General features: G+C 42.1%; 1 protein-coding gene across 3 annotated transcripts in view; it reads left to right on the top strand.

Moving 5' to 3' along the window:
- The window catches only part of nlgn2a (neuroligin 2a), a 188,370-nt gene that overhangs the window by 56,219 nt on the left and 106,787 nt on the right, over positions 1 to 25,364 (top strand). For 2 of the 3 annotated variants that reach the window (XM_046064237.1, XM_046064236.1), the window contains one exon: positions 15,717 to 16,624. In XM_046064237.1, the coding sequence (XP_045920193.1) occupies positions 16,117 to 16,624 (508 nt within the window). In that variant the 5' untranslated portion in view covers positions 15,717 to 16,116. Of the gene's footprint in view, positions 1 to 8,897; positions 9,019 to 15,716; positions 16,625 to 25,364 lie in introns of all 3 variants that reach the window. The other variant, XM_046064235.1, reaches the window with a different exon arrangement.

Here is a 25,364-nt window from a genome sequence, read left to right on the forward strand (position 1 = left end):
CCCCCCCCCCCCCCCCCCCCCCCCCCCCCCAGCATCGTGGAGCAAAGTGGAGCAAGTCTCTCAGGCCTCCTCCTCCTCCTCCTCCTCCTCCTCCTCCTTCTCCTCCTCCTCGCGCCTCACTCTTCAGTCGGTCTTTAGTGGGTCTTCAGTGGTGGAGCTGCCACTCTCCGCTGGCACCTCATTATTTCCTCGGGAGCCGAGGGGCAAAGACTCCAGATTCCTTAGATGCTGAGATAGAGAGAGAGAGAAAAGAGCTACGAATAGAGAAACAGAGGCAGCGACGTTCGATATCCCGCTGTGCTGCACCGCACTGCTATGACACCTCAAACATGCCTCACACACACACACACACATTGAAGTACAGTAGCAGCAGAGGAGGGATGAAGAAAGGAGGAAGGGAGGAAAACGAGGGAACAGATTATAGGAGCCATACCGCGGCAGAAAGGCAGAGGCCTGGGAGGGAAAAGACAAACTGGTTGAGATGGAACCGGAGAGGGAGAAAGCATCGGTTGAAAAAAAGAGCAAGAGCAGAGGAAACTGTGGAAGAAAGACAGAGAAGCAGGAAGAAACAGGGTGAAACTTTGTGCAGGCGCACATTTCAGCAGCAAACCCTGCGGTAGCTGAAGAGATGGAGGTGCTATATTTAATTCTATATTTCCATCACACAAGTCCAGAAATACAGATGTAACCGTAAGCGGACACAGCCGGCCTGTCAAGCTTTAGATTTCTCTGCATGTCCTAGCGTTGTGCACGGGGCTGTAGTAAGAAGCATACTCTGCATCTACAGAGTATGGACGCGGGAGTCTTTTTTCTAACATAAAACACAAGAGTGAAAGTGTAAGGAATAGATTAAACAGTTTATTTATTTGTTCTAACTTAAGCTGTAAATGTTAACATGTCCGGCTGACTGGCTTACTGTTGCTCAGCTTTACTTCCAAGGTTAAGAGTTAGCATATCGGGCGCTGGAGCCTACAGGGCGAGAGAGAGGAGGTGCGCTGCAGACGGTCGGTGATCCTTCTGGCTGGATGAAGCCCACTACTGATTTACGCAAGATCCATGATGATAGGCTACAGAAAAATAGAAATGAATGGCAATATTAGAATATTGTCGATTAGAGCTCCCAGAATATTACAAATCATGTTTTCAGGGGAGCTCATGTCTTATTAAGAGGAGTAAAGCTCCCCCTGGCTCCCCCGTAGTTCGCACCCTGGCCTTAGCCTCGAGAAAAAACATATTCGCTCAGGTAACCAGCTGCTTCAGATCAGCCCAAAACAAAATGCCTCCTTGATACTGATGTAATCTTGCACAACAAGTAGCCTAAATTCTTATATTTCTTTTTTCATATGTGGCTATAATAGGCCTATAGTGCTCACTGCTACAATCATATTCAGTATGAGATGCAACTTGAAAAGAAATAGCCTTAGACTATAGGCTATAAAAAAAAAAGCTTAAATATGTAATATTGACTTTTTGTTTCACAATGTACACGAACACCGTTCTCCTGGTTCTGGCTCTCCATTTACCCCAACCACATTGTCGGTCTTTTCTGTTAAATATCATATAGCCTACCTGCCTTTACTGTCACAAACAGTGACAACAGTGACTGGAACAGGGAACGGGTTGGAGGGATACAAAACCGGTCAAAGATAGAACAAAATGCAGCTCCTTTGTTTTCAGTTATGGGTTTAAAACAGAAAAACAAAACAGATGTCTGTTTTTTTGTTTTCCGTCCTGTTTTAAAACATTTCATAATTTGGTTTTGAAACCAAATAATGAAAGGATTATAAAAAGGACGGGGCCTACAAACATTCTTTTCGTTATACAACATTGTGTTGGATAATGAGAAATAAACTACCTTGATTGAACATCATGCACATCAGACCCTGTGTAGGAAAAAACACCCATTACACTCTATATATTATCGTGCTGATCATGTGCAGTATATTTATGAGCACATCTTCCTCCTCCACTTCTCCCCAGTTATAAAACAAACACTTCTCTTCTAGATGAGCTCAGCTATAGATTAAAGCGCTGCATGAATATTCATCTCTCATTTTAATAGCCAACAGGAGGGGTGGAGGGAGAGAGAAATAAAGAGAGAGATAAAGAGGGGGGAAGATCTGGGGAGAGAGAAAGGAAGAGTGTTTAGCTGCTGCAACTTGTTATTAATAATGTTGATTATCATTTGAGGATTATTCTCACCGTGCCCTTTCTTTTGATAATTATACTGCATCCCCTCCTTGGCTGTAGGAGGATGCGAACCTCTGCTCTGCGTTGAATTCAAGTAATTGAAGACTAAAATAGATAGAGGAGCACGGCGACGGGTAGAGAGGGAAGCAGCGACTGTTGACATGGCCTCTTGTTTGGGAAGCAGACAATCATACACATCAGCTGCTCATGTCTCACTGGCCATCTGTCAGGGACAACTAGATCAGGAAGGCAGCTCTCCAGGCCCTCCCTCATCCTCTCTCTATCACTGTCTGTGGCATTCATCTTTATGTATATCACTCTCACTCAAGGTCCATAGCTGGTCATTACCAGTCAAATGACACTGACTTCATTTCTCAGTGTCACGTCCTCAGTTGGCCCCGCCATCCTTCACTGTTTTAAGTCAAGCTGAGTTTTTAATAGTCCCCCTTACAATGTGGCTGTAACTGTACCAGCCACTATATAACTACCAGTGTTAAAAAGGATACTACACTGTTATTACTATAACTATGATTACTTTTAATTCTTTTAATTCCTTATTAACTTATTGTAACCTTTATTGTAAATAGTGGTGTAAGTATAAGTAGTTCTATATCTGTACCCATAAATAAACACCTACTTACCTTGGGCCTCTACAGCAATACTACTAATATAAAGTTTACTAATAATTAGATTTACAGTTCAAATCATCATATTCTACGCTGTCTGACAATATCAACCATTTATGACTGCACGGATTAAGAAATCTTCCTTTAATGGCTGACATTGACACAAATATCACTTGCTAAATATTTGAAAGACATTCATTTTATCATAACAGCACACCATTTCATGACCAGTGAGTAAACATGGCCTCTAATAAACCAGCAGCAGCTCTCCCCACTCTTACTAATTTCTTTAACATACTAGTAAACGAACATTTCTTGAATCTCCCATCGACTGATAAAGAAACCACAAATACGTTGTGGTAGAGAACTAGCAGTAGGATCAAGTGCGAATACAACGACGTTCTCCATATTTGTTGGATTGTACTCTGCAAATACAGATTAAACTTTCAATTAATCTGCCAATGTCTTAATATGCCTGTTCTCTGGGGCCTTGATGGCATCTCAGTTGGAAAATTGCAGATTTCTGTCACTTTACACAACCCCTCCTGCCTTCCTAATCCTCTAAGTCAATATTTTAATGGAAAGCTTTTATCTGTCCCAGGTCGCGAGTGCCTGTCTGATAGTTAACAAAGTCCAAGTGCCTTTCTGTTTGTCAAGTGACCAGCTGTGAGTTACAACTGACGTTCATCAGCTTTACTCTTAGCCTGGCTTGGGGAACAAACCCCCCCAAGATGTGTCCTTTGTGCCCTCTATCCTGCCACTGTGGCTCTCTGTGCCACAGTTTGCCTTCAGCAGCATTCATTTGGTCAATTAGACCCCATTTACCCCCGTTTCACAAACAGTGTAGCCCTTTTCTGAAGCTGTGCCCCATGTTGCCTTTGGCTAAATCCTCTCCATTGGTGCATTTGCCCCATTCACCCAGTTTAAATAGTGACCCTCCATTGACTCCCACTTAAGGTCGTGGTCTACATTTACATCACATACATTAGTGACAGTTAGCACCCTTTCACCCTTAAAGCCCGGTCAAACCGGAAAATGGTACAGAGAAATTCATCTGCAAATCTTCACAAAATTTTTGTTTCTTGAAGCTTGTGATGCAGGGATTACTAGTTGGTGAACTACTGTTGTTGGCAACGACCTAGTCAGTAACAATAGGTCTCCTAGGCTTTAATGATTTTTTCTCTGTGCTTGGTCGTTTACTCCCCGCGGCAGTTTGTTCTCGGGATTGTACATAATTAAATTCAATGAAGGTAACTCAAAGGGGAAAAAGCTCTCTGAGCTACCAAGCTTGCTAAGTCAGCAGGATAGTTTGATCACTAATGGGGCAATAACTTCACGCAGTTTATTCAAAAGATGCATTTGTACCATTGACTCCTGTCTGCAAACCATCCCACTTTTATGGAGCAGTTTTTAACTCAGAGGGGGTGCAATAAAAGTGGATGGTGCAACAAAGCTAATAAGCTGCAGTAGCTTTCTTATTCTGGACTCTTTGGCTCTCTGTTCGGCCAAAGATCAGTACAGTGTAGAATTTCACTAAATTTCAACCAAAGCAAAAGATTCGCAGAGATTTGCTTAATTACTTTCTTCTTCAGAGAAGTCAAACTCAGTGGATTCTCTTGCATGGATCAAGTAAAAACGATGCTTTTTAAAATGCTAACATGACTAGGCCTTTACAGGCCATACCACGATGCGTGACCATGAGGTTAGAGAAGAGGGCTTGTAAGCTTTTAAATCCATAACACAGCAGTCATTGTAAACAAATCACTTTAAAGGTCATGTGGGTTAAATGCAGTTTTCTTTACAAAACAACCTTAACATGGTTGTATTTATTACATTTATGGTGTTTGACTATAAAAGAAGTGTAGCCCCTTCCTGTAAAAAACTAAAGGTACCTAGACATGAACTTTAAAAGACAACCCACTTTAATTACCACTGCTTACAAACTCTGGTTGTGTAACTCCTATCTTGTGGTGTGACCTACAGTGCTCTGATCCAAGGTCAAAACCACTTAGAAGACGGTAAAATATTTATGATATATGGAACGTGTTTAATGGCCGCTCTCTCAGCCAACTACTATATCTCCCTCTCCTTCCCCCACTGAGCTGAGGCAGCTTCCTCCAGCCTACAGAAGGGCTCTTCTCCCTGGGGCAGGACCATGCTGTCCTCTGCCTCCCCTGGACGCTCGCACTGGTGGATCTGCGGGGGTGGGGGGGTGAGCGGCTCAGGAGCTGTCCTTAAGTGAGGGGGGGTTTGTTCAGAGCTAGTGATTTATAGAGGAGAGAGAAGCAGGTAATCAGAGCATGACGGCAGGGCAGCGAGTCTGTTCGACTGTGTGTGTTTAAAGAAATGACAGAAAAATAAGAGAGAATAGGGTCTGCTCGTTAAAGCTGGATACACTCATCCTCTTTGGGTGAGAGGGGGGGGAACGTCCAGAGTGTTTTGCCGGACTAGCCAGACTAAGTGATGGGGCTGCGTATAGCTTGTGAATATGTTTATGTATAGCTTCGCGGCTGTGCTGTCAGCCTGTGATTAATCTTCCACTGTCTCTCTAATTACCACCCATGCCCCTCCGTGTTGCACAGCTCCCCGCATAGACGCATTGACCCACGCCGGAAACGCAGCGCTCCCAATGCACATTAAAGCCCTGTAAATATTTGCTTTTAACTCTTGCCGACACATTGTTTCCAATTTTGCGCTCCGGTGGTCCGCAACCCCAACACCCCTCCTCCAGACACACGCTTGCACACTTCACGCTCACGCCGCCACTGATGCATTTATTTGTATATCTCTGTGTGTTGTCGACAAGTTTACTGACAGCCCCTGCTCTCTCCTCCTCCTCTGTCTAGCCCTTCCTATGTCTGTGCATCCTCCCATTGTGTCTGTATTGTAGCTGGCAGTCCATCAGCCCACTCGCTTCCTCTGTCAGCACAGTCTAGTGTCTATAATGAGTGAATGGATTCTGGGGTGGGAGGGAAGACAATGAACCATGTTTAAAGATAGAAAGGCTGAATAGAAGCAGTATGTTTAGATATGATTTCTTCAAAATGTTTACAGACATGCTTTTAATAGCCTTTGGTGATTCTATTGTGTTTATATTGTGTGTTGTCAAGATGCCATTACTGGAGTGGCATCTCACTTGAAACTTAAATATATATTTATATTTACTCATTTAGATGTCTCTCACACCCAAGGCACGGGTCTTATCCACTGCGTCATAGCTACACCGCAATAACACACTATTAACAATACATGTAACGAATTTAACTTGCTACAAGTTGAAATATAGTCAATGCATTTAAAACAGTTATATGTAATCTCCATGTCCTTAAAGCAAACTATAGCCCAGTTGTAAAGGGGAACTCCACCAATTGTGCATATCAAAGTTTAAAAGTCTTGTGTACGATGTCACTTGTGTCAGCGCCGGTTGAGGATGAAGACTAAGAAATCTGGGGTTGTGGAGTTACAAGTGAGTTTATTAGACCTCTATAGCCCGCACCTCATCTCTGCTTGAGGCTAGCTGCTCAAGGCTACATCGGCATAACCCACCAGAATCTCAGGTGTTAGCGGCCAAGTTGCATTATGGGTAATGCAGGTGCCATGTTTTGACAAGGAAGAAGATTGCATGGAATAAAAACAACTGCTGGTTCTGCTTTTTGGGCTAAGTCACCCAAAACTTCGCTTGACTTTGGATAAATCTTTTTCATTTCAGGTTATCTCCATTAAATCCGTATGCTTCATCTAAAACCTCTGCATAGTGACATTTCCTGGCTCCAAAGTCGGGAATTCCACTTTACCAGTTTAATATGTTTAAGGTTTTTGTTGGAATTATGTATTTTGATTGGTTTGATTGATTACAATTAAAATCATGCATATTTGTTCATCCGTAAGCTAGAAGGGTGAATGCACAGGTGAGTCTATTTGAAGCCTTTTGTTTATCACGCAGCATTATACAGTATACTGTAAATTTATTTAATTAGTCCTAAAAATAATGCATAAAATAGTAAAATTAACAGATGATAAAGTATCATGAAATGACAACTTTTATTTTATTGCCTGAAAACATGGGCAACAAATTCCGCCCCCTCTGTCTTAGAGACTTAAACCATAGCAGCCTTTGCCTGGTTACAGCGAACATGTTATAGCTTAACAAATATAACTTTCCGGTGGAATAAACTACAAAAACAGAACAAACTTCAACTATAAAAACTGCAACAAAAAGGCTGCAGCCAAAATATTTAGGAGATTAAGGAGCTCAGGCATCCTGAGTCGATGATAAACTCTGAGGTAGCCGCTTTTTGTTCTGGAAAGCTCAGGCAGGTTCTGTGGGCTTCAGAGGGGAGAGAGAGGAGCAGAGAGAGGGAGAAGGGCTACAGAGAGGAGTCAAAACTGTCATCAATAAGATTTGAAAATAAGGGAAATTTAAATAAATAAAAGTACAATGTTAATTCCATATTATACTGTTAGTATATTGTTAATATTACTTATAGTTATATATTCATTATAATTTCATATAGTTTACCACTAGTATAGGCCTAATTATTTCAGTGGGTTGTTTTCATCTATTAAATCCTTGTGCAAGGAGCACAGTCTTCTTGTTTTACCGGAGAGAGTAGCAAACACTTTAAATATGGCCAGCAGGTTTTTATTTGATTTTATAAAGGTTATAGATACGTGAGATTTACAGGAAACATTTAAACAGTACGATACCGGGTGAGAACAGAAAAATACGTGAGAATCTCGGGGAAAAGGGGAGGGTTGACATGAGAGGAGCAGAGAGAGGAGTGGGGTAATGTGCTACATCCACACTACTACAGTTTTTTAAACAGTTTTATAACAAATATGATCTCTGTCCACAGCAGCGTTTTAGCTGCGTATCAGAGTTGATCTCCGTCCATATTAAAACGACTGAAAACACACATCCGGTGGCCGATCACGTACACTGGGCATGCGTGTGCCGGGTAAACATGAAGCAGATGGTCTACTCTGCAGAAGATTTGGTGAAAGAAGAAAGTAATACAGATGAATAACCATACCAAGTTTTTTTTTGCATTGACCGACAACGAAGTGGAAATGTAACTGAAAGCAACAGGGGAGTACAAAGACGGTGACGCAGAAAACAGACTGGGAGTCGTTGCAAAGTAAATACAGCGACAAGTGTTATTTACACAGAATAAAATATTTTAATAAAAATACCGAAACTAAAACCTCTCTGTTTTAATCTGGACGGGAGGCGGAAACATAGCAAAAGGTCTCCCTTTTAAAACCAAGATGGAGAGAGAGAGAGAGAGCAGCAGTCAGCTGATTGATCCATGACTGTATCTAAAAACAGATCACCCCCATGACATAACAGGGTTTTGTGAAGACCAAAATTTGAGTGGATTGGTCTTCTTTTTACATTTCTCCATTGTCTTAACACACCTCCCACCTTCTATATCTGTTGAACTCTGGCCCCACTGTGATTCTTTCTTCCCCACATACAGAGAGAGAGAGAGAGAGAGAGAGAGATGGAGGGATGAAACATAATAAAAATAAGGGATTGACAAGAGCCTGAGTGAGCACTGACCTGCCTGCTGGCTATTTTCTATTTGGAGCCCACACAGAGGCTGTCAGCAGGACGGCAATCATACAAACACACACACAAATACACACACACTCACGTCCACCCCATCTACAGACGTTAATGTGGCATCTGTAGAGATGAAACAGCCATTTTCTGTTCAACCACTCAGCATCCACTCTACCATGCCCTCAAAATTACTTAGCGATCAACACGTCAAACTGCTGTCACACAGATAAAAACACACACACACTCTGACATAGCAGACATCCAAACAAAATGTATGTACCCGGATGAATATGTATACATGGACACAAATAAACACACACATAGTCACAGGGACATATTGACTTTCAAATGTCCAATTTACGTGTCTCAGTCTTGATGTATTAATTAGCAAATGTGATTTAAATACTGTCAGACTTTGAAAGCCTTGAGATGATAATGAGTGTAATTTTTATGTGTGTTTGTGCTCACTGTCATGGCAAATGTACTGTATGTTTTTGCATCTGTGTTTTTCGCAGGCACTTTATGCGACTTCTTTGATTTGTCTTCATCTGTCCGTCCCTCTGTCTTTCTTCCTCTTGACGTCAAGACACACTGAATTCCACCTGTTGGCCTGCACCACCAGCCCGGCAAAGTCAGGTTATTATCTATCATTAAGTTGAACCCAGTGTACTGCCAGGCTGACCGGCAACACAACGCGGAGGGAGAGGCGGCAAGCAATTACAGGGGAGGTCGTAGTGGAATTGGTTTTAGTGGGATTTAGATTGTGCTTGGTAAGCTATGTGGCAGAATGGTGATGGATTCGATTTGGAGACTCTGATCTCCAGGCTGCTTTGTCCGCTGGAGGAAAACTGTGGAAACTTTTTAGCAAAAGAGCCACGTTGAACTTATGAAACCAAATGAACAGCCGATAACATACAAATAAATTGTGAACACCTTTTATATTTAGATATATTTGCACACCCCTTATTAATGAATGAGATCCTGATTTAAACTAAAATTTTGATAATTTTAGATTATTTTAGTTTACACAACAGTCAACAGTTGAAAACTTTGGCATCTTTTGCTAAGTTAAAAACAGGTTTGAGTTAAAAAACAAGGTGTCGGAAGTTATTATCTTGGTATCAGATCATGATGCCGGAATCATAAAGGCACTTGGCTTTTTCTCATTTTGATCTTGGCTGTTCGATACTTGGTGACATATTATGCTGTCACCAGTGCAATAAATAACTGATGTAGTCGACAAAAATTGAAGATCAATTAGTTCATGACGTCATCGGACTGTAGCGACATCGTCCGCTTACTGGACTTTGCGATGGCAACATAACACCTTAAAACCTCCAGAGTGTGGGAGTGTTTTACTCTTCACTTTGCAAAAAAGGTTGTGAACTGCAACATTTGCAATGCTGACATTTCCTGGTGTGGGAGCACACCAGTTATTCTGGAACATTTGAGGCTCTTTGGCTCTCAGGATGAGGAAGACCAGTCTCGGTAAGGTAGTCAGCTAGCTAGGTAGTTTAATGTTAAAAAGCCATGTTACTTCATATTATGAGCCCACTTCACCTTTGTTAATTAGGCTACTTGAGTAATGCAGTATGATAATCAAATGTATTTCTGCATCACTGTGGGGCAAAGAAAACAACTGAAACGATTCACAGACTGCAGACAGTCACAGATTGTCTGTAATGTTAGTTTCAGTTATTTTCTCGCTCATACGTGCCCGTTAAATAAACAGAAAATGTAAAATAGCCGAATGTTGGATGACACACGGTGTAACAGACGTTACCATCACAGCAGCGGGGCAGAAATTACTTTCAACATGAAGGCGATGAAGAAATAAAGAAATAAGATACATTTGAACGGACTACGTGTCTTCGTGCGATAATGTGCAGTGCTTGTGTGGAGACAGAAAGTAAACAGGATTTGTGGGGCTGCCGTTGCCGTCTAGACAAAGTGCACCGGGATGCTTTCAGTTCACGTGTTCATGCTGCTTCACGTATTCGCGGTTACGCTGCAGTGAAGCTCACAGAGCGAGCAGCACGTTGTTGAGTGTCTGTCTAACATACTCCCAAACTTTAGACGGTCGAAGGCGCGGTCTTGTAGCTGGAGCTTGAATCCCTGCTAACACCGCATGCAACGACGCTACGACGCACATAATACTGGTCGACGTATTAATCAATAATCAATTACGTCGATTAATCGCCCCAGCCCTAACACCTGGTGTTTTTAATGCGTTCTTATAGATCGCATCTTTGTCCTCCCTAACTGTGCGTGAGTATTTTGAGCTGGAAGCTAATTTGCTTCAGACCATCTTAAAAAAAGTCATATAACTCTAACTCAACAAACTCGACAAATTCATTATTATTTGTCACCTCTTGTAAATTTGGCGAATGTAGTACATTAAGTTATTCCTTTCTTTGTATAAAAATATTGTGTCAGTTTGTCTCAGTGTATTGCAGTACTGGCGTGTAAGCTACTCTGTTGCTATATAAATTATATGTCTTGCTAAGAGCAGATCAGCTCTACAGTTATTTCGTACTTTTGCCAGTGCCACTATTATAGTACTACTATTTAGGCATTCTTTCATGTATTTCTACTATGTTTAGGCAACAGTTCTTCTACTTCTTTTGTTAAATGACAAAGAAGGCTGCGGCCGGTTTAATATTGGTACTGGAACTCATGAATCATGTCCTTGTGAAGTCAAGCAAAAGAGCTGAATATAAAATATAGATGAGTATAGTAGAATATTAAAGGCTCAAGCATCAAACTATGTTCCGCAAATCACCATTTCCTTTTTGATGCATACGAGTCAATTACACAACCTCATCTAATCCAAATCTGCACTCAGCCTTTAGAAACATAAAGGAATAATGCATATTTCCTTCCAAATGAGGTGCAGTTCACACTTAAATCACCATGAGGAGAGACGTGACCTTCATATGGAAGATTAATGGCAGGTTAATTGGAGGAAGCGTCTGTCACTGCACATTAAAGTGGTATCGAACACTCCGCACAGCAATTAAAGATAACAAAGTAGGCTTGCTGTTGAAAACATGAAATCATAAGCACTTTATGTAATTCTCGCCTTAATGTGAGCAGTGAAGCAGCTCTCCCCCTCATGGCAACAACATCAAAGTCTGGCGTCAGTTTTGAAGTAGTGATCCGCAGCATAAAGGACAAGTAAGAACTTGTGGAATATGATCTCTGGTGAGACTTAATGAGGGAGGAAATTGTTTGCGCATATACACAAGGAATAAGACATAATAATAACAACACCTGCTAAGTGTAATGTAATGCAAGTATCCGAGCAGTAAATTCTACAGCTTATACCAGTTCATTTTTCCTGGGACTGTTGACTAGATGTTTTTAAGTCATAGCTTGTGCTCTTGTATTGGATTTTATCACTGCAAAGTGGATTGTTATTGAATTCATATGTGCGTGTCACAAACACCTTCACAACATGGCGAAACTTCAACACACCTCCTCGCAGCTCTTGGTGATCAATGCCACTGTAAAGAGAAATCACTTTGGCCGTCTTTTCCTCTGTGTTTTCATCAAGAGGTGATATCCCTCTAATAGGTTTGGTGACCCAATTGTTGTGAGATTACCCACAGAGAATTCACTTTTTCCAAACTGTGTCAAATAAATCTAGCCCTGCACAATTACCTCAGACGAGATGAGTTCCTCCGGTATAACAAAAGCCGCAGTTAATTGAGTAGTGGGCTCCAGAACTATTTCTCCTCCACCCTCCATCATTTTGAAGTGTCCCTCTAATGGACCTTTTTTCATTTTAATGAACGCTTTCTGTGATTTGGCATCGCGTGAGTTAAAATATCAGACTTGAGTTGTTTATCTGCTCCTGAAATCTTATAGTGCTTTGTAAGCATGCATTGTTTTGCTTAGCTTGCAAAGTCTTTAGACATTAAGCCGCCGTATTTTCCTTTTACTTTTAAGACAGTCCTGTTAGCGTAGGTGCTGAGAAAATGGTGTTTGATGTTGTACTCTTCAACTGACGCCTGACGGATCAGTCGTTCTGTTTTCCTCTCCACCGTAGTGAGGAGTATTTAGCTGTCCGTTCTGTCTTTTATGCTGAGCATTCACTGTCGACTTTCTCTTTTCCACAGCAATCGTTTTCTTTTTGCAGCAGCATGGATATTGAGCAATGGTGACATTGGTATAGCTTAGCTGTGGACCTAATAATAATAACATTACTGGCCATCCATTGGAATTAGTTAACAGGCAGGAGACATTTCAGATCAACAAATTAAGCAACACAGTTATATCATCATTACACATTTGTGGGTCAGATTGAAATGTCTGACAGGCTGGCTTTGGCCCACAGCCTGTGGTCTCCGTTTAGCCATGCAGTTTGAGTCCTGTGACCATAAACAGTGTCAGAGTCCTGGAGCACTTTTATCCACACCTCTTTGCTGTGGATAAAAGTGTGTAAATGCTAAAGGCCTGGTTTGTACCCAATTTAAATAATGTTTAGTCATGGAAAACATTGTTTTGCATCTTTTTCCGCTCATCCTCAATGATCCAGGCCCTGTAACAATGCAGCCTTTTTATATTGCATCGTCCTCCCTATATATTTTGCCAGTGCACATTCAGTTGAGCAAAAAAATTTAAAATGTGAGGGAGGGTGGGAGATGAAGGACGGTGCAGAGATGAGATGAGGTTTGTACTGATGGTCTGCCACAGAAGGACCTGTGTGGACCCCGTCCTTCTCTGAATCATGAATCATGAATGAGTGTGTGTATGATGGATACAATATTTTGGGAAAACCTATACCTGGAAATCTGTGTTGGTAAGTGTGATTGTGTGTGTGACCTGCACTACAAATACCACACACTCTCCCACACATATCTCCTATATGGCTCTGTTGCCATGCTCAGCTCTCCTCCCACCAGTCCCCACCCCTCCTTCGTCTCTCCCTCTCCGCTTCATCAATCACCTAAGCTCTCCCACTGCTCACAGCAAAGCTGGACCTATTAGGCCCTCTAATTGAGCCAATTAGCAATTAAACACTCAGATGCACCCCGAAATTCTGGAGGTCCCTCCAGGCACACTCACGCCTGCCAGGGCCTTGGATTATTACCAGGGATTCTGGCATGTGTGGGACTGGGCTGGCCTCTCTGCCTGCCCGGACTTGAGGTGCAAGTTTAGGTTAAGAGGAGTCCAGTTGGCACCTTCCCTGGGCTTTTGAATGTGGGTCTATTAGATGTCCACTTCTCTCACAGACTCCGGGGTCAGTGAAGCAGCGCCTCATGGCGCTTTTACTCAAGGGTCTCTGCTGTCCAGAGAGAAGCTTTTTATTAACACCAGGACCTGTTTCCTCTCCATCTGCATTCTCACCTCCCATCTCTCATTTGTCTCTTACTCTCCCCTGCTCCTGTTTTCACATTCTCACTTCATCTTTGCCTCTCTATCTCCCAGTCTCTTTTATGTGTTTTGGAGGATGAAAGTTTAATGGTGTGATGTGTGTGTGTGTGTGTGTGTGTGTGTGTGTGTGGGTGGAGGGCTCGTCCCTGCGTGCACCGCAAAGCAGGCCGGCCTCCAGACTCTCCACGGTTCAATTAGAGCACACATCGTGCTGCCTGCCTCTCTGTGAGGGGATACACTCCCAGATGCACACACATGGGCGCGTGGGCAGAACAACAAAGTCCACACTGAGAGGAACAAAGGCAGGCGCCAATACATTTAGGCTGAACGCACTGTACCAAAAGAAGCCTGAGCGATTACAGATGCCGCGGACTCGCTCGCAATTAGCGCTCTCTGAAAGAACACAAATGTGTTTTCACCACAGCTCTTCCCTACAAGCTGGAGTATATCCTCTCCTCAAAGAGCTTGTTGTAGATAAGAAACTTTATCATTACATGAGTGAGCCTCCTTATTTGTATGTCTTACATCAGTGTGAGTGAGACCGCTCGCCTGCTCATCAGCCTATATCGTCTAATTATCTGCTGTCTTGCCTCGGGACACTTTAACTCCCATACTTTCTAATGTACATGGCTTTATTGGCAGTGGGAGAGGGTGTGGAAAAAGGACAACAAAAACACAAGAGGCGCTTCAGTGGGTGCAGGCGATGCAATAATACGGTTAATGATGACTTTAATTGGGATAATTATGGCATGGTGATAAAGCAAGAGAGTGAGATAGAGAAAGAGGCGAATTTTAGAAATCAGATAAGACTGAAATAGAGTGTGTGCGTGTGTATACATGAAATAAATTTCTCTGTTTTGCCTGTACAGTCTTCATTACTCCTAAGGTTAGTGTCCCCTACCATTTCATAACACCACCCAACAATGTTACGGCTGTATAATCTCCTCCATGCCTGATGCATTTCTGACTGGGTCTGTTACATGAGGATTTGCACATTTGCGCAGTAGATTACATGAATGACAGTACAGTGCGGGGGTACTCATTCATGTGTTGGGTCATTTAAGGCTTACTGTGTGCATCATGTGTGTCTTTGTGCTCTGTATGTAGCCCCAAAGTGTCCCAGGCTGTTATAAGCTGCTTACAGGCACACATTACTGACCTGTGACCTGACTGGGCGGGGAAAGGCTTGCCCTAATCTCTAGCCTCTACTCTTCGCCTATGCTGTCTACTGTACTTTTGAGCTCCAGATCCAGCAGTGAAGCCTTTAAGATATTAATAACCATAAATATTGAGGCATCAATAGCAGTGTTGTTAGAGGAAGACTTGATGTAGCAGTGACACTACATCAGCTGCGCTGCATTAGCAGAGATGTGAGCATGTTAGGGGTAAGCTGGCAGGTTAAACACAGTTCGCAAGGAAGGATTTGGTGCACGTTCCCGTACAGGTCAGACCAGGACAGGGTGAACAAGTCCAATTTAGGGTTTTCATTCATAACAGATAGGGAGAGGCATGTAGCAATGTGCCCTCAACATGGAGTGTACATGGGATTTCTGCAGGTCAGATTATGTTGTAAAAGCCAGAGTAAGTAAAATGTGATCACAAGGATTGCATTTTTTTGCAGTACCTCTACATGCTGGGGAACTGCGTTGTTCATCCTGTAATCAAGTGATCACCACGTGAAATATTCCCCAAAATAACACCTATTGATGTGATCTCAACAATACTGTCTGTTGAGGGTCGTTTTATTTCCACTGCTTTCATTTCAGGGGATATTTTTTCTTGGCAACAGTTGAAGGGAAAATGTTGCACTGACAATATTTAATGGAATATATTTCTGTTTCAGATAAGTTATAATCTCTCTCCCCCCCACCTCCTTGTATCTCTTTATGTTTTTCTCTCTTTGTATCACTGTCCTTTAAATCTCCTCCCTCCTCTTCCTTTGTCTCATTCTGCAGAATTCAAGAGGCTTTTCGAATCAAATGATCTGGATAGTAGAAGACCAATCGGGATGGAACGCAACAGAACCATGGCTGGGGAAACTTTTCGGATTGCCAATGCTCTGAATCAACACTGACCTGGCACCCACACCGAGGTCCGACCTCCTTACCATCCAGCACCTCAAGGACCCTTTTTTCCCCCAACAGCTGCTTTGCCCGACATCCCACCTTCACTCAGCACTCCTGGTCTTGATCACACCTCCAAGAAAGCTCTTTTTAGTCTTTCAGGGTCTGCCTGTTTTTTTTGTTTTAATCCTCCTTTTACACTTTACCTTCCAAACAGTTGGTTATTATCCACATCCTCTCATAAAAAGACAGAAGTATTCCAAGACAGAGTGCTGGCAGGTGGCTGAACAGTATGAATCCAGTCATGTACCCCCTTCCACCTGCTCTTAGTAAACAAAATCGGCTGGGTTTGTTGCCCAGGCCACGCCCCCTTAGTCTCATGACAGACTGCTGCCTAATGGGGGTCCTAGGCCTCATCCTGCTCTTCAGCCTGGCCTCGAGCCAGAAGATAGACCCTTCCAAACACCCCATTGTTACTACCAACTACGGCAAGCTCAGAGGCATCAAGAAGGACTTAAACAATGAGATCCTGGGGCCTGTAGAGCAGTACCTAGGCGTACCATATGCCACAGCACCCATCGGTGACCGGCGATTTCAGCCGCCCGAAGCCCCGGGATCCTGGCAAGAGATCCGCAACGCCACCCAGTTTGCCCCTGTGTGCCCTCAGAACGTCCATGGCGTGCTCCCGGAGATTATGCTGCCCGTGTGGTTCACAGACAACCTAGACGTGGCGGCGGGTTATATCCAGAACCAGAGTGAGGACTGCCTCTACCTCAATATCTACGTGCCCACGGAAGATGGTGAGTGGACAGTATTAAATGAAGGGTCGGTGGAGGCTGGGGCATGAGGGATGTAGTGGGCAACAGTGAAAACAGCGAATAGATAATTGACTGTTCACTAAGTCCTGCCCCCTTAGTTAGTGTTGCTATGCCTGTCAAGCTACATACCTAAGGCACAAACTCAACATCTTCACCAGCTGATGATCCATGTAGAAGACATAGAAAAAAAGTAACAACCCTAGAAGCCAGTCCTAGAGATTTAAGTGTGGAGTAAAATGTAAGGTCAGACTTATCTCATTCTCACTAAACCTTGCTTAGCTGCTTAGATTACATACCTGGACAAGCAAACAAGGCAGAAGTTATATTTAGCATAGTAGTCTTTATTTTTCATATTTTCAAAATTTCAAATATGTTTGACTTTTAATAAACAAAAAAAGAGAAATGGCAGTAATAATGAGGACTAAGTTTGGCGAACAAACTCTCTGGTAGAGGCTCGGTTTGGCTGGGGTGTAATCTTTAAATTCAAGAGCAGGACGGAGAGGCTAACGTTAGCCTACACAGGTATAGTAGCATCCATGTATGTCTGACTGACTCACACACAGTGGAGAAATACTACACATCAGAAGTGCTATATTTGTGAAAGAGTCTTTTTCAATGTAGCCTTTAACCCCACAAAATAATGTAGTGTAAAATTAGTACTGGCCTTGCAAGTAACACTTGCTGCCGCTTCAACTACTACAGTTACGCTAATGTGCTAGTTAGCCAGACCTGCTAACAACTGCAGCTCATGTTGGAGCAGACAAAGACTCAGTTTAATCCACTCCCCTACACTTTTGCCCTTGTACTCTCAGTTTTGTAAGGGGTAAAAAATAAAGAAAGAAACCACCATCCACGCTCTTTATATGGAGTATCGCCATTACTACAGCCCCAGTGTACAGTGCTTCAGAATGCGGAGAAATCACAAGCTTGACAGGCCTGCCGCGCCTAGTTACGGTGGCAAAGCAATGAATCACTGTTCAGGAAGGGGGGTTTAGTGAACGGTCAATAAGGAGCCAAAAAAGGGAGAGGAGCCTAAAAATGTCTGGAAAACTCTTGCGAATAGTCATTCTTTTCTAGGTTCATGCACGACTAAATAAATATTGCATATGCTTCTTATAGATAATAGATTGTGAAATTAGTTAATATAAATATATGGATATACACGCACACACACACACATACACACAAAATATTCCATTGAGGGTCAAAGAATTTTTCAATTACCCTTCCCTGGTTTTACTTTATGTCCCATTAAAGGTGTTATAAAGCAAGAGAACAAAGGCCAGGACTGAAGCAGTTTCCAGGTGCTTTATGAGAAAAGGATTAGGTGACATTTGACTTTTCTTACTTTTTTTTACCGTCAAGAACCCTCTTCTCTCAACTCAGATCTTTCTGCAGACGTTTTTGTCTGCCCAGGCACTATTTGGAGTGTGAGAAATAAAAGAGATATATTTCCATTTTGTCGGCAGGTGTGATATGAAGAGTAGAGACTTCCATCAGCCCTCTCTCTCTCTCTCTCTCTCTCTCTCTCTCTCTCTCTCTCTCTCACTCACTCTCCTTGCCTAGGGTATTGTAAGACATGTTTCACATTTGTCTTTTCATGTCTATATCTCTAATATAAGCTGCACAAAGCCAACACCTTTCACAGAGGAAAGGCTGGAAGAATCATGCTTGGCGAGTCTCGCCGAAAATGTTTTTTAACATGCTCTGGGTTTGACCTCAAACAACTGGGGGTCTTCAGAAAGCAAGTTTAAACATAAATATTTAACAAGGAAAGAATCCTCCATCATGTGCTTGGAAAATTTTCATTTGTGTGTGCTTTACTGTTTGGATGTATGTCTCTCTTACTGTCTATTTGTACACGTTAGTGTGTATGTCAGTATAGCGATGACGCACCAATTTCCATTCTGAACATTTTCTTCACTCTAACACATTTCGGTCTTCCTTTCAGCACTTCCATCACTTGACTGGATTTTTTTTTTCTTTTAGCCCTTCACAGCTCAACACCCTTCCTTCCGCCTCTCCACTCCAACACTGCCGCCTCAGCCCTTGACAGGCCGTCATTGCCACTTATAGGTCTTCGGGCACATATAGAACACTATACATCAGGTCTAGAGTCATTTCACAGTGTCACGCGGCATGTTTTTTCCCCCCTGTTTTCTGAGATGTACGATTTGGTGGAAATGCAAGTGCCATATAATGGGGAGACATACACACACGCTCCCACTCGCTTACAAGTTGGCCCATTGATGTGCAGTGCACTGCAGTGAAGTACCTTCTAATAGTGTCCTTAATTCATCAACATAAAACAGCATTACATCCAAAATTGTCTGCATAATACTTCACTTTATCCATTAGGGTGTGGGCAGATGTTTCATGAATTAAATAAATTGCAAATATGTATAATTTGGAAAAAAATATACTCTTACTATAACTTTTTTTTATCTCTCATCATCATTGCTGGTATATTTATGGTGGTCAAGTGAGGCGTGACATTGCTTGCCTCAGCACTCCTCCAACAGCCCTGGGGTTGTCTTTCTCTTTGCTCCCCTTTTCCTCTGCTTCTCCTCCTACATTGATTTTCAGTCCTCTTTTTTCTTTTTTTTACATGTGCTGCTGGTGAGGGGAGGGAGGGGGAAGGGAGGCAAAGAGAAGAGAGGAAACAAGAAAAGCAGAAGACAGGAGATGATACGAAATGAGGGGAGGAGGGAAAGCAGGAGATGGATGGAGAGAGAAGAGGAGAGTGGAGGAAGAAAAGTAAGAGGAGGAGAAAGCTTTTGGGCAGTAGATCAGAAATCAGCTACAGCTCGCTGTCCATGGGGACTGTCAGCTCAAGTCATTGTCACACAACTAAACACAAAGTTGAATATGCTCACAGAGTGACACACACTCAGTATACACACCCATCCCTCTCTTGCCGTGCCGTTTATTACACTTCTATTCTTCTTACTTTTAAAACATGAATGTTGCATCTCTCAGAGTCTCCTCAGGCCTTTTACTTGTATCCTTTTTTTAGGACACCCTTAAGACAGAATCCTTAAAAACCTCCTCTAATTTTAAGTGGATTAAGCCGTCAGAATTACTTCTTAATGCTGCCATCATTGCAAATGAGGGAAAGTGGGACACTCTGACATGACCATGTGTGTTTGTTCATAGATAAACAAATAACATTTGGTGGTTACTCATGGCTTCTTAATTAATACTTAAGTACTTAGTAAGTTGCTAAGCTAGCCACGTGTTGTCATTTTTTTCACTGGTTCCATGGCACTCATGAATAAATATGTTTCGGAATTTATAATACTTTGGGAGCAAAGAAAGAAGAAAGGAAACACAACTCATCTTACAGTAATAATACAAATTTACACTTGTTACCATCTGATTAACAGAAGCTTAACCTAATAGGATTTTAGTGCTTTTAGATTTTATTAATTCCAATATTTGAATATTGTAGAGCCGGGAATGATATTTCTTGGTTCTTTCTTCATCAATTTTAGGTTTTTACATTGTTTAACACACATTATTTATAAATTGTTACAAAGGACAGATTTTGGTGCCTTATATGTTTAAATACATAATTTACTGCAAACATGTGGCCACCTAAATTCAAAGAAGGATGGTCCTGGCTTTCCTTACTCTATTAGAATAGATTGATGGTCATTGGAATACCACTATAATGTAAAATGTCTACTATAAACCCAGCTTGTTTCCATGTCCCTGTGTTGGTATAGGATATCAGACCTTAGGACCCAGGGGAACTGGTTTTGGCCTCCGGCAGGTTTGCTCCCACACCAAATGCAGGGAGAGAGGCACCACCCGTTTCCCTGGTGGTGACATCCCATAAATCATAGCGAGAGGTTTTCATCTGGCTCCTGCAGAGTCACAATGGATCGATGGATGAGGGGAAGGGAGGGAAGGACCGGCCGCCGCCGCCGCCGCTGCTGCCTCAGGCCCACAGACAAAGTTCCTGCTTCTCTCAGCAGTCAGCAGGCATAACATAGAGCAAGACTACATGGTAAATAAGTCAGAGTAGCTGTTTGTGACGTAGCCTTTTTCATCAGTAGACTCACAACACCTGTTGAGCCATCTACACCGGCCGTGCAGCTTCTTCACAGGGTGTGTAGCTTCATGAGTTTCAGCTCTTTACATTCACTGTGGCATTATACCCCTTCGACCCCTTTCTGTAATAACAAATCCTCCATTTATTCTCGAAATCTTTATGTTTTCCATATTTTGCCAACACAGGGAAGCAAACTTCAGATGCACCATTTCCTGAAGGGAAAATTGTAACTTTTGTATTGGGTTGTAAAAAATGTTTTTCTTTAAAGAACTTCCCTACTTAATTTTTAGATCGGCTTAGGGCTGTTGCCCTCCAGTTAACCTTTAAAGGTATAATTTGTAACCTTTCTGCATTAAAATGTATTTACATTATCACAAATGTCTTCAGCAATTTTCAAATCCAGAGAAGGTAACGTGTGTTTCATTTGGTCTTTATCCAGTGTCTAGCCACATTTCTACGACACGCTTTTTAGATCTTGGTCATTTACAGCTATATACTTTAACTGGATGAAAGATTATAGTCATCCGATATCTGTATCTTAAGCTAAGTATCTTAAGAAACAAGCTCAGAAAATGTTAGTGGCAGCTATGGCTTGCAGCGTCCAGTGTCCACCAAACAGCATCGCCGAAATGCTAATTTTTAGCATGAAACTGCTTTATTCAGTGTTCGGTTTGATTTAGAGAGAGACCTCCCAGTAAAAACCTCCTGAACGTCTGCTACTTCATGACATCATCAAACTACATCTTTTGTAATTGTTTTGATGTGAGAGACCCCTAGCGGGAGAAATGTACATACTGTGCCTTTAAACAACCAATATTCATTATCAAAATTCATGCCCCGCAGCCCAAGTTCAACTTCACAAGAAACAGCAATCACATTTTAATTAAGCTTCTCAGAGGCATCTGAATGTGGCACTAAAATGCAGCTGGTGACAGGAGACTCATGAGTTGCTCATGAAATGCTGACATCCTGCTTGTGACTGGTGTAGACAACATTTTAACATTAATAATTTCAAAAGACATGCATGGATCTTGAACAAACTGAGACAGACTCCACCACACTTAGAAGAACTTTATTGGTGGTAGGCTGGGGTTTAACCCTGCTAAGTTGTTACAAAGTGCCTTTTAAGCTGCTCTGTTCAATTAGTCCTGTTCGGGGAGGGTATACATCAGTTTTGCCAGATAATCCTTTGGGATTTGAACCGCTAACCTCAGCGTTGTCAGCACCATGCTTCTTTGGCTGAGCTGCTGGGTGCAAGCAGGGGGCCTTATAAATTATTCCATCCGATACTTCATCTATCTCCATGCATCAAGCTCAAACTCCCACATCTCCCCATTCCGCAATATTTCAATTTCTTCTGAAGAGATTCATCAAGAGGGGTTCAATACTAACACAATGATGCACGCGGCGGCCAGGGGCGACGCTGCAACACTGGCATCACCGAAGGGCTAGAGATGAATAAATAAATAAAAGAGATAAAAACAAACAGACAAATAATGGAAAGAGAGAGAGGTGCCAGCATTCAGCGGTGGAAATATGATATATATTGCTTCTGATACCAGAAAAAAACTTGATTATCTCTTTCTTTATATCGCCTTTTTCTCCTGCCAACCCCAGTTGATACCCTCTAAAGAACTGAAATGGGGAAAAATAGATCACCATCTTTCTGCAGGCAGAGTACACTTCCTTTAGAATGAAAAATAGCTGGCTCCCTCACACACACACACACACACACACACACACACACACACACCCTATATCACATACCCAAAAGTTTTCTTTTATGTGAGCGTGCTCGCCTGAACTGAAAGAGACAAAACAGAGCCCTTCATAAAAAGACAAGGACAGAGTGGGAAGCAGAGTCCGATTTGAAGTCAGGCATCTCGAGGTAGGTGTCATTTTATAGAAGATGGAGGTCAGAACAGAGGGCCACATCCAGCCTTGGGTGCAACCCTTACAAACCAAACCTGACAGAGTCCATCTTTGCTTTTACGCCTCCTCTCATGTTTCACCTTCACCCTCTGCCCCTCCTCTCTTCAGTCTGCTTCCCTCTGCTCTCTGCTCTGTCCTGGAGCGTTGTGGAGTAGACAGCGACTGGCCCCGCTTGGCTTTTCTCTTCCTCTGGGAGGCGGTGAGGGTGAAGAGAGAATGACATAATCCAGGGTTAGTCACTCGCTTAGAACCTTTCCATTCATTTAGTTTAGTCCTATACATACCTAGAAAAGGCCACTGACGGCCACAGTACACAGGGTGTCAGTTAGTTGTTGAAAACTCTGAAAAGGACTAAAATTAAGAAATATTTTGAGCCTTCGAAGATTACTGTGTCCTTTTAGGCATGGAACTGCATTCTCAATCAAAGTACAAATTAGTCCACTTGAATTACACGGTTTAATCAAACAAACATGTGAATGGAACTAGATATAGTGTCGTTTTTTAACACTTCTGCTTAGGTCTCCTTGCCTCTGAATTGCCCATGTCTCAGATTTGTTCAGTGATTGAAGTAGGTTTGGAGTTGTGCCCTGAGAATGAACAAACAAAGTGAAACAAATTCAGTCTGATTACTGGGCTACTATATGCCAAACGATTGTATTTTTTACATGTGCTTTAATAAACCTGGTTGGCCTTTTCTTTTTCTTTTCAGGGTGTTTGGGGGGAGCAACGGGTTATATTTCTGTTTCTTGTAGGTTAGTTGCTATTTCACCCTTTCAATTCTACTACATTCTTGTGTTCCCTCACTACTTGAATCTGCTCACCTTGCTTTTCCCTTCAATTCTCTTTTTCCCCACACTCACACACCTCTGTTTTTTTACTGCAAACACACCGGCTTGCTTCGCCTCTTTCTGTTTCTCTCTTCCTGTATGCGTCTGCTCTGCTGACTTTCTCCATCGGCAGTATATTTCTATAAAGTAGCCGAAAAGACACAAAACTCGTCTTTTTGATTTTTACACCTGCAATTTCATTTTCGATGTAACCTATTGAAACGATTGAAGCCAACGCGGCACATCTGCACTTCACTGTTTCTGCAGCTGGTCCATGCTTGTAAATTATCCACAGTGTCAGTATCCACGTCTTGTAATGTAATACCAGATAACATCTCTCTCTGTGTTTCTTTGCAAAACGCTGAAATGGGACGCCAAATACACCTGGGCAGCCCACCCAAGTAAAGTCTATAGAAACACTGATATACCTCAAGAGCTTATAACTCATAACCGTTTTCAATTGCTTTTTATAGTCTGTAATTGTTTTTAATAGTCCTTAAACCCAGTTCCAGGTAGCATTAAAAGGTCTTAAAAGCTTTACGTTTAGCTCACAGTAACCTGTAGATACATAGTCCTTTGTGAAGTCACTCTGTGTGGAGCTTTCATGTAAGTTGACAGACATGTTGTGTATATGAGTGTGAGGTGCTAATGCTGTTGACAGTATATTTATAGCATTAAGTCCTGTTTGCCAGCAGCTAACAAAGATGTCAAATACAACTAGTGAGTTACAGTAGATTAGATAATGGGAGTTTTGAGGGGTGATCAGCAGCCAGGATAATCAGATTACATACACCCCTGGGAACTGACGAAGCATCTTGGACGAGTGGCACAAACAACTTCAACACTAAATCCATTTGCCTTTGTCATAATATCTCTAGATTTACTCTAAGGTATGAATTTTCCATGTGATTCAGAAAAACAAGAGGCATTTGACATGTCAGTAAAGATGCCAAGACAGTTCCCCAGGGATGACAAAACTCTATCTCTGTGTTAGTACATGCAAAAAATCTGGACAGTAAAGTCACTCTTTTCCGCACAGACCTACAATATCCAAGATGAGCCATGAGGAGGAGAGGAGTGGATTTTTAAATTGCTGACTGCTAAGCCGGTGTAGCCTGTGTGTTTGATGGACTGTGGAAATGGAGGAAAGGTTATTAGAAATGTGTCCAGAACTACTGAGGATGACGTGTCTTACAAGACAAATCATAACTGCAGACAAAGAGAAGAGCGTCTGTGGGTGTGAAAGAACAAGAATAGCCCATCTTAATATTGCGTAGTGGGTGATAGACCTATTTTCAAATGTTTCAGAGTGTGTTTGGATTTGAGAGCAGATAACCTATGAAATTTCTCCATATGGGAGCATCGCTTTGTATAGCCTGACCGATAAATGCTGATATCATCGGCCGATATGAGCTAATTGCAGATAAATCGATATTGGTGTTTATAACAGCCGATAAATGACATTTAAAAACTAAACGGGTGGATCCTTCAATCATGTTACGAGTGTTGTTGTTGCATAGTTTGTCCACCAGAGGGCAACTCCCCTCTTGGCCCTAGAAAACACAGCCATCAGCTGACATAATCAGCTGTACATTTGTTCAAAGTATTATTTCTAACAATAAAAAAGTTGGATTATGCCATGTTATCTTAATGAGTTCTAACTACACATAACAAAAATTAAGGATAATATTTCTATATGTTATGTGTTTCTAAAAAGATGAAAGAATATCGGCCGATATATCTAGTTTTAAAATCAAAATCAAAAAATAACAAAATCGGTAACGGCCTAAAATATCCGGGCTCTAATCACTTGTAACCCCACAAGCTAATGTAGTTAGAGGGTTCAGAGGTAACGCTCTATTTCTTCTGTAGATATTATTAGATATATACTGTTTAATCCATTCCT

The sequence above is a fragment of the Micropterus dolomieu genome, linkage group LG12, assembly GCF_021292245.1.
Source record: "Micropterus dolomieu isolate WLL.071019.BEF.003 ecotype Adirondacks linkage group LG12, ASM2129224v1, whole genome shotgun sequence".
Classification (NCBI taxonomy): Eukaryota; Metazoa; Chordata; class Actinopteri; order Centrarchiformes; family Centrarchidae; genus Micropterus; species Micropterus dolomieu.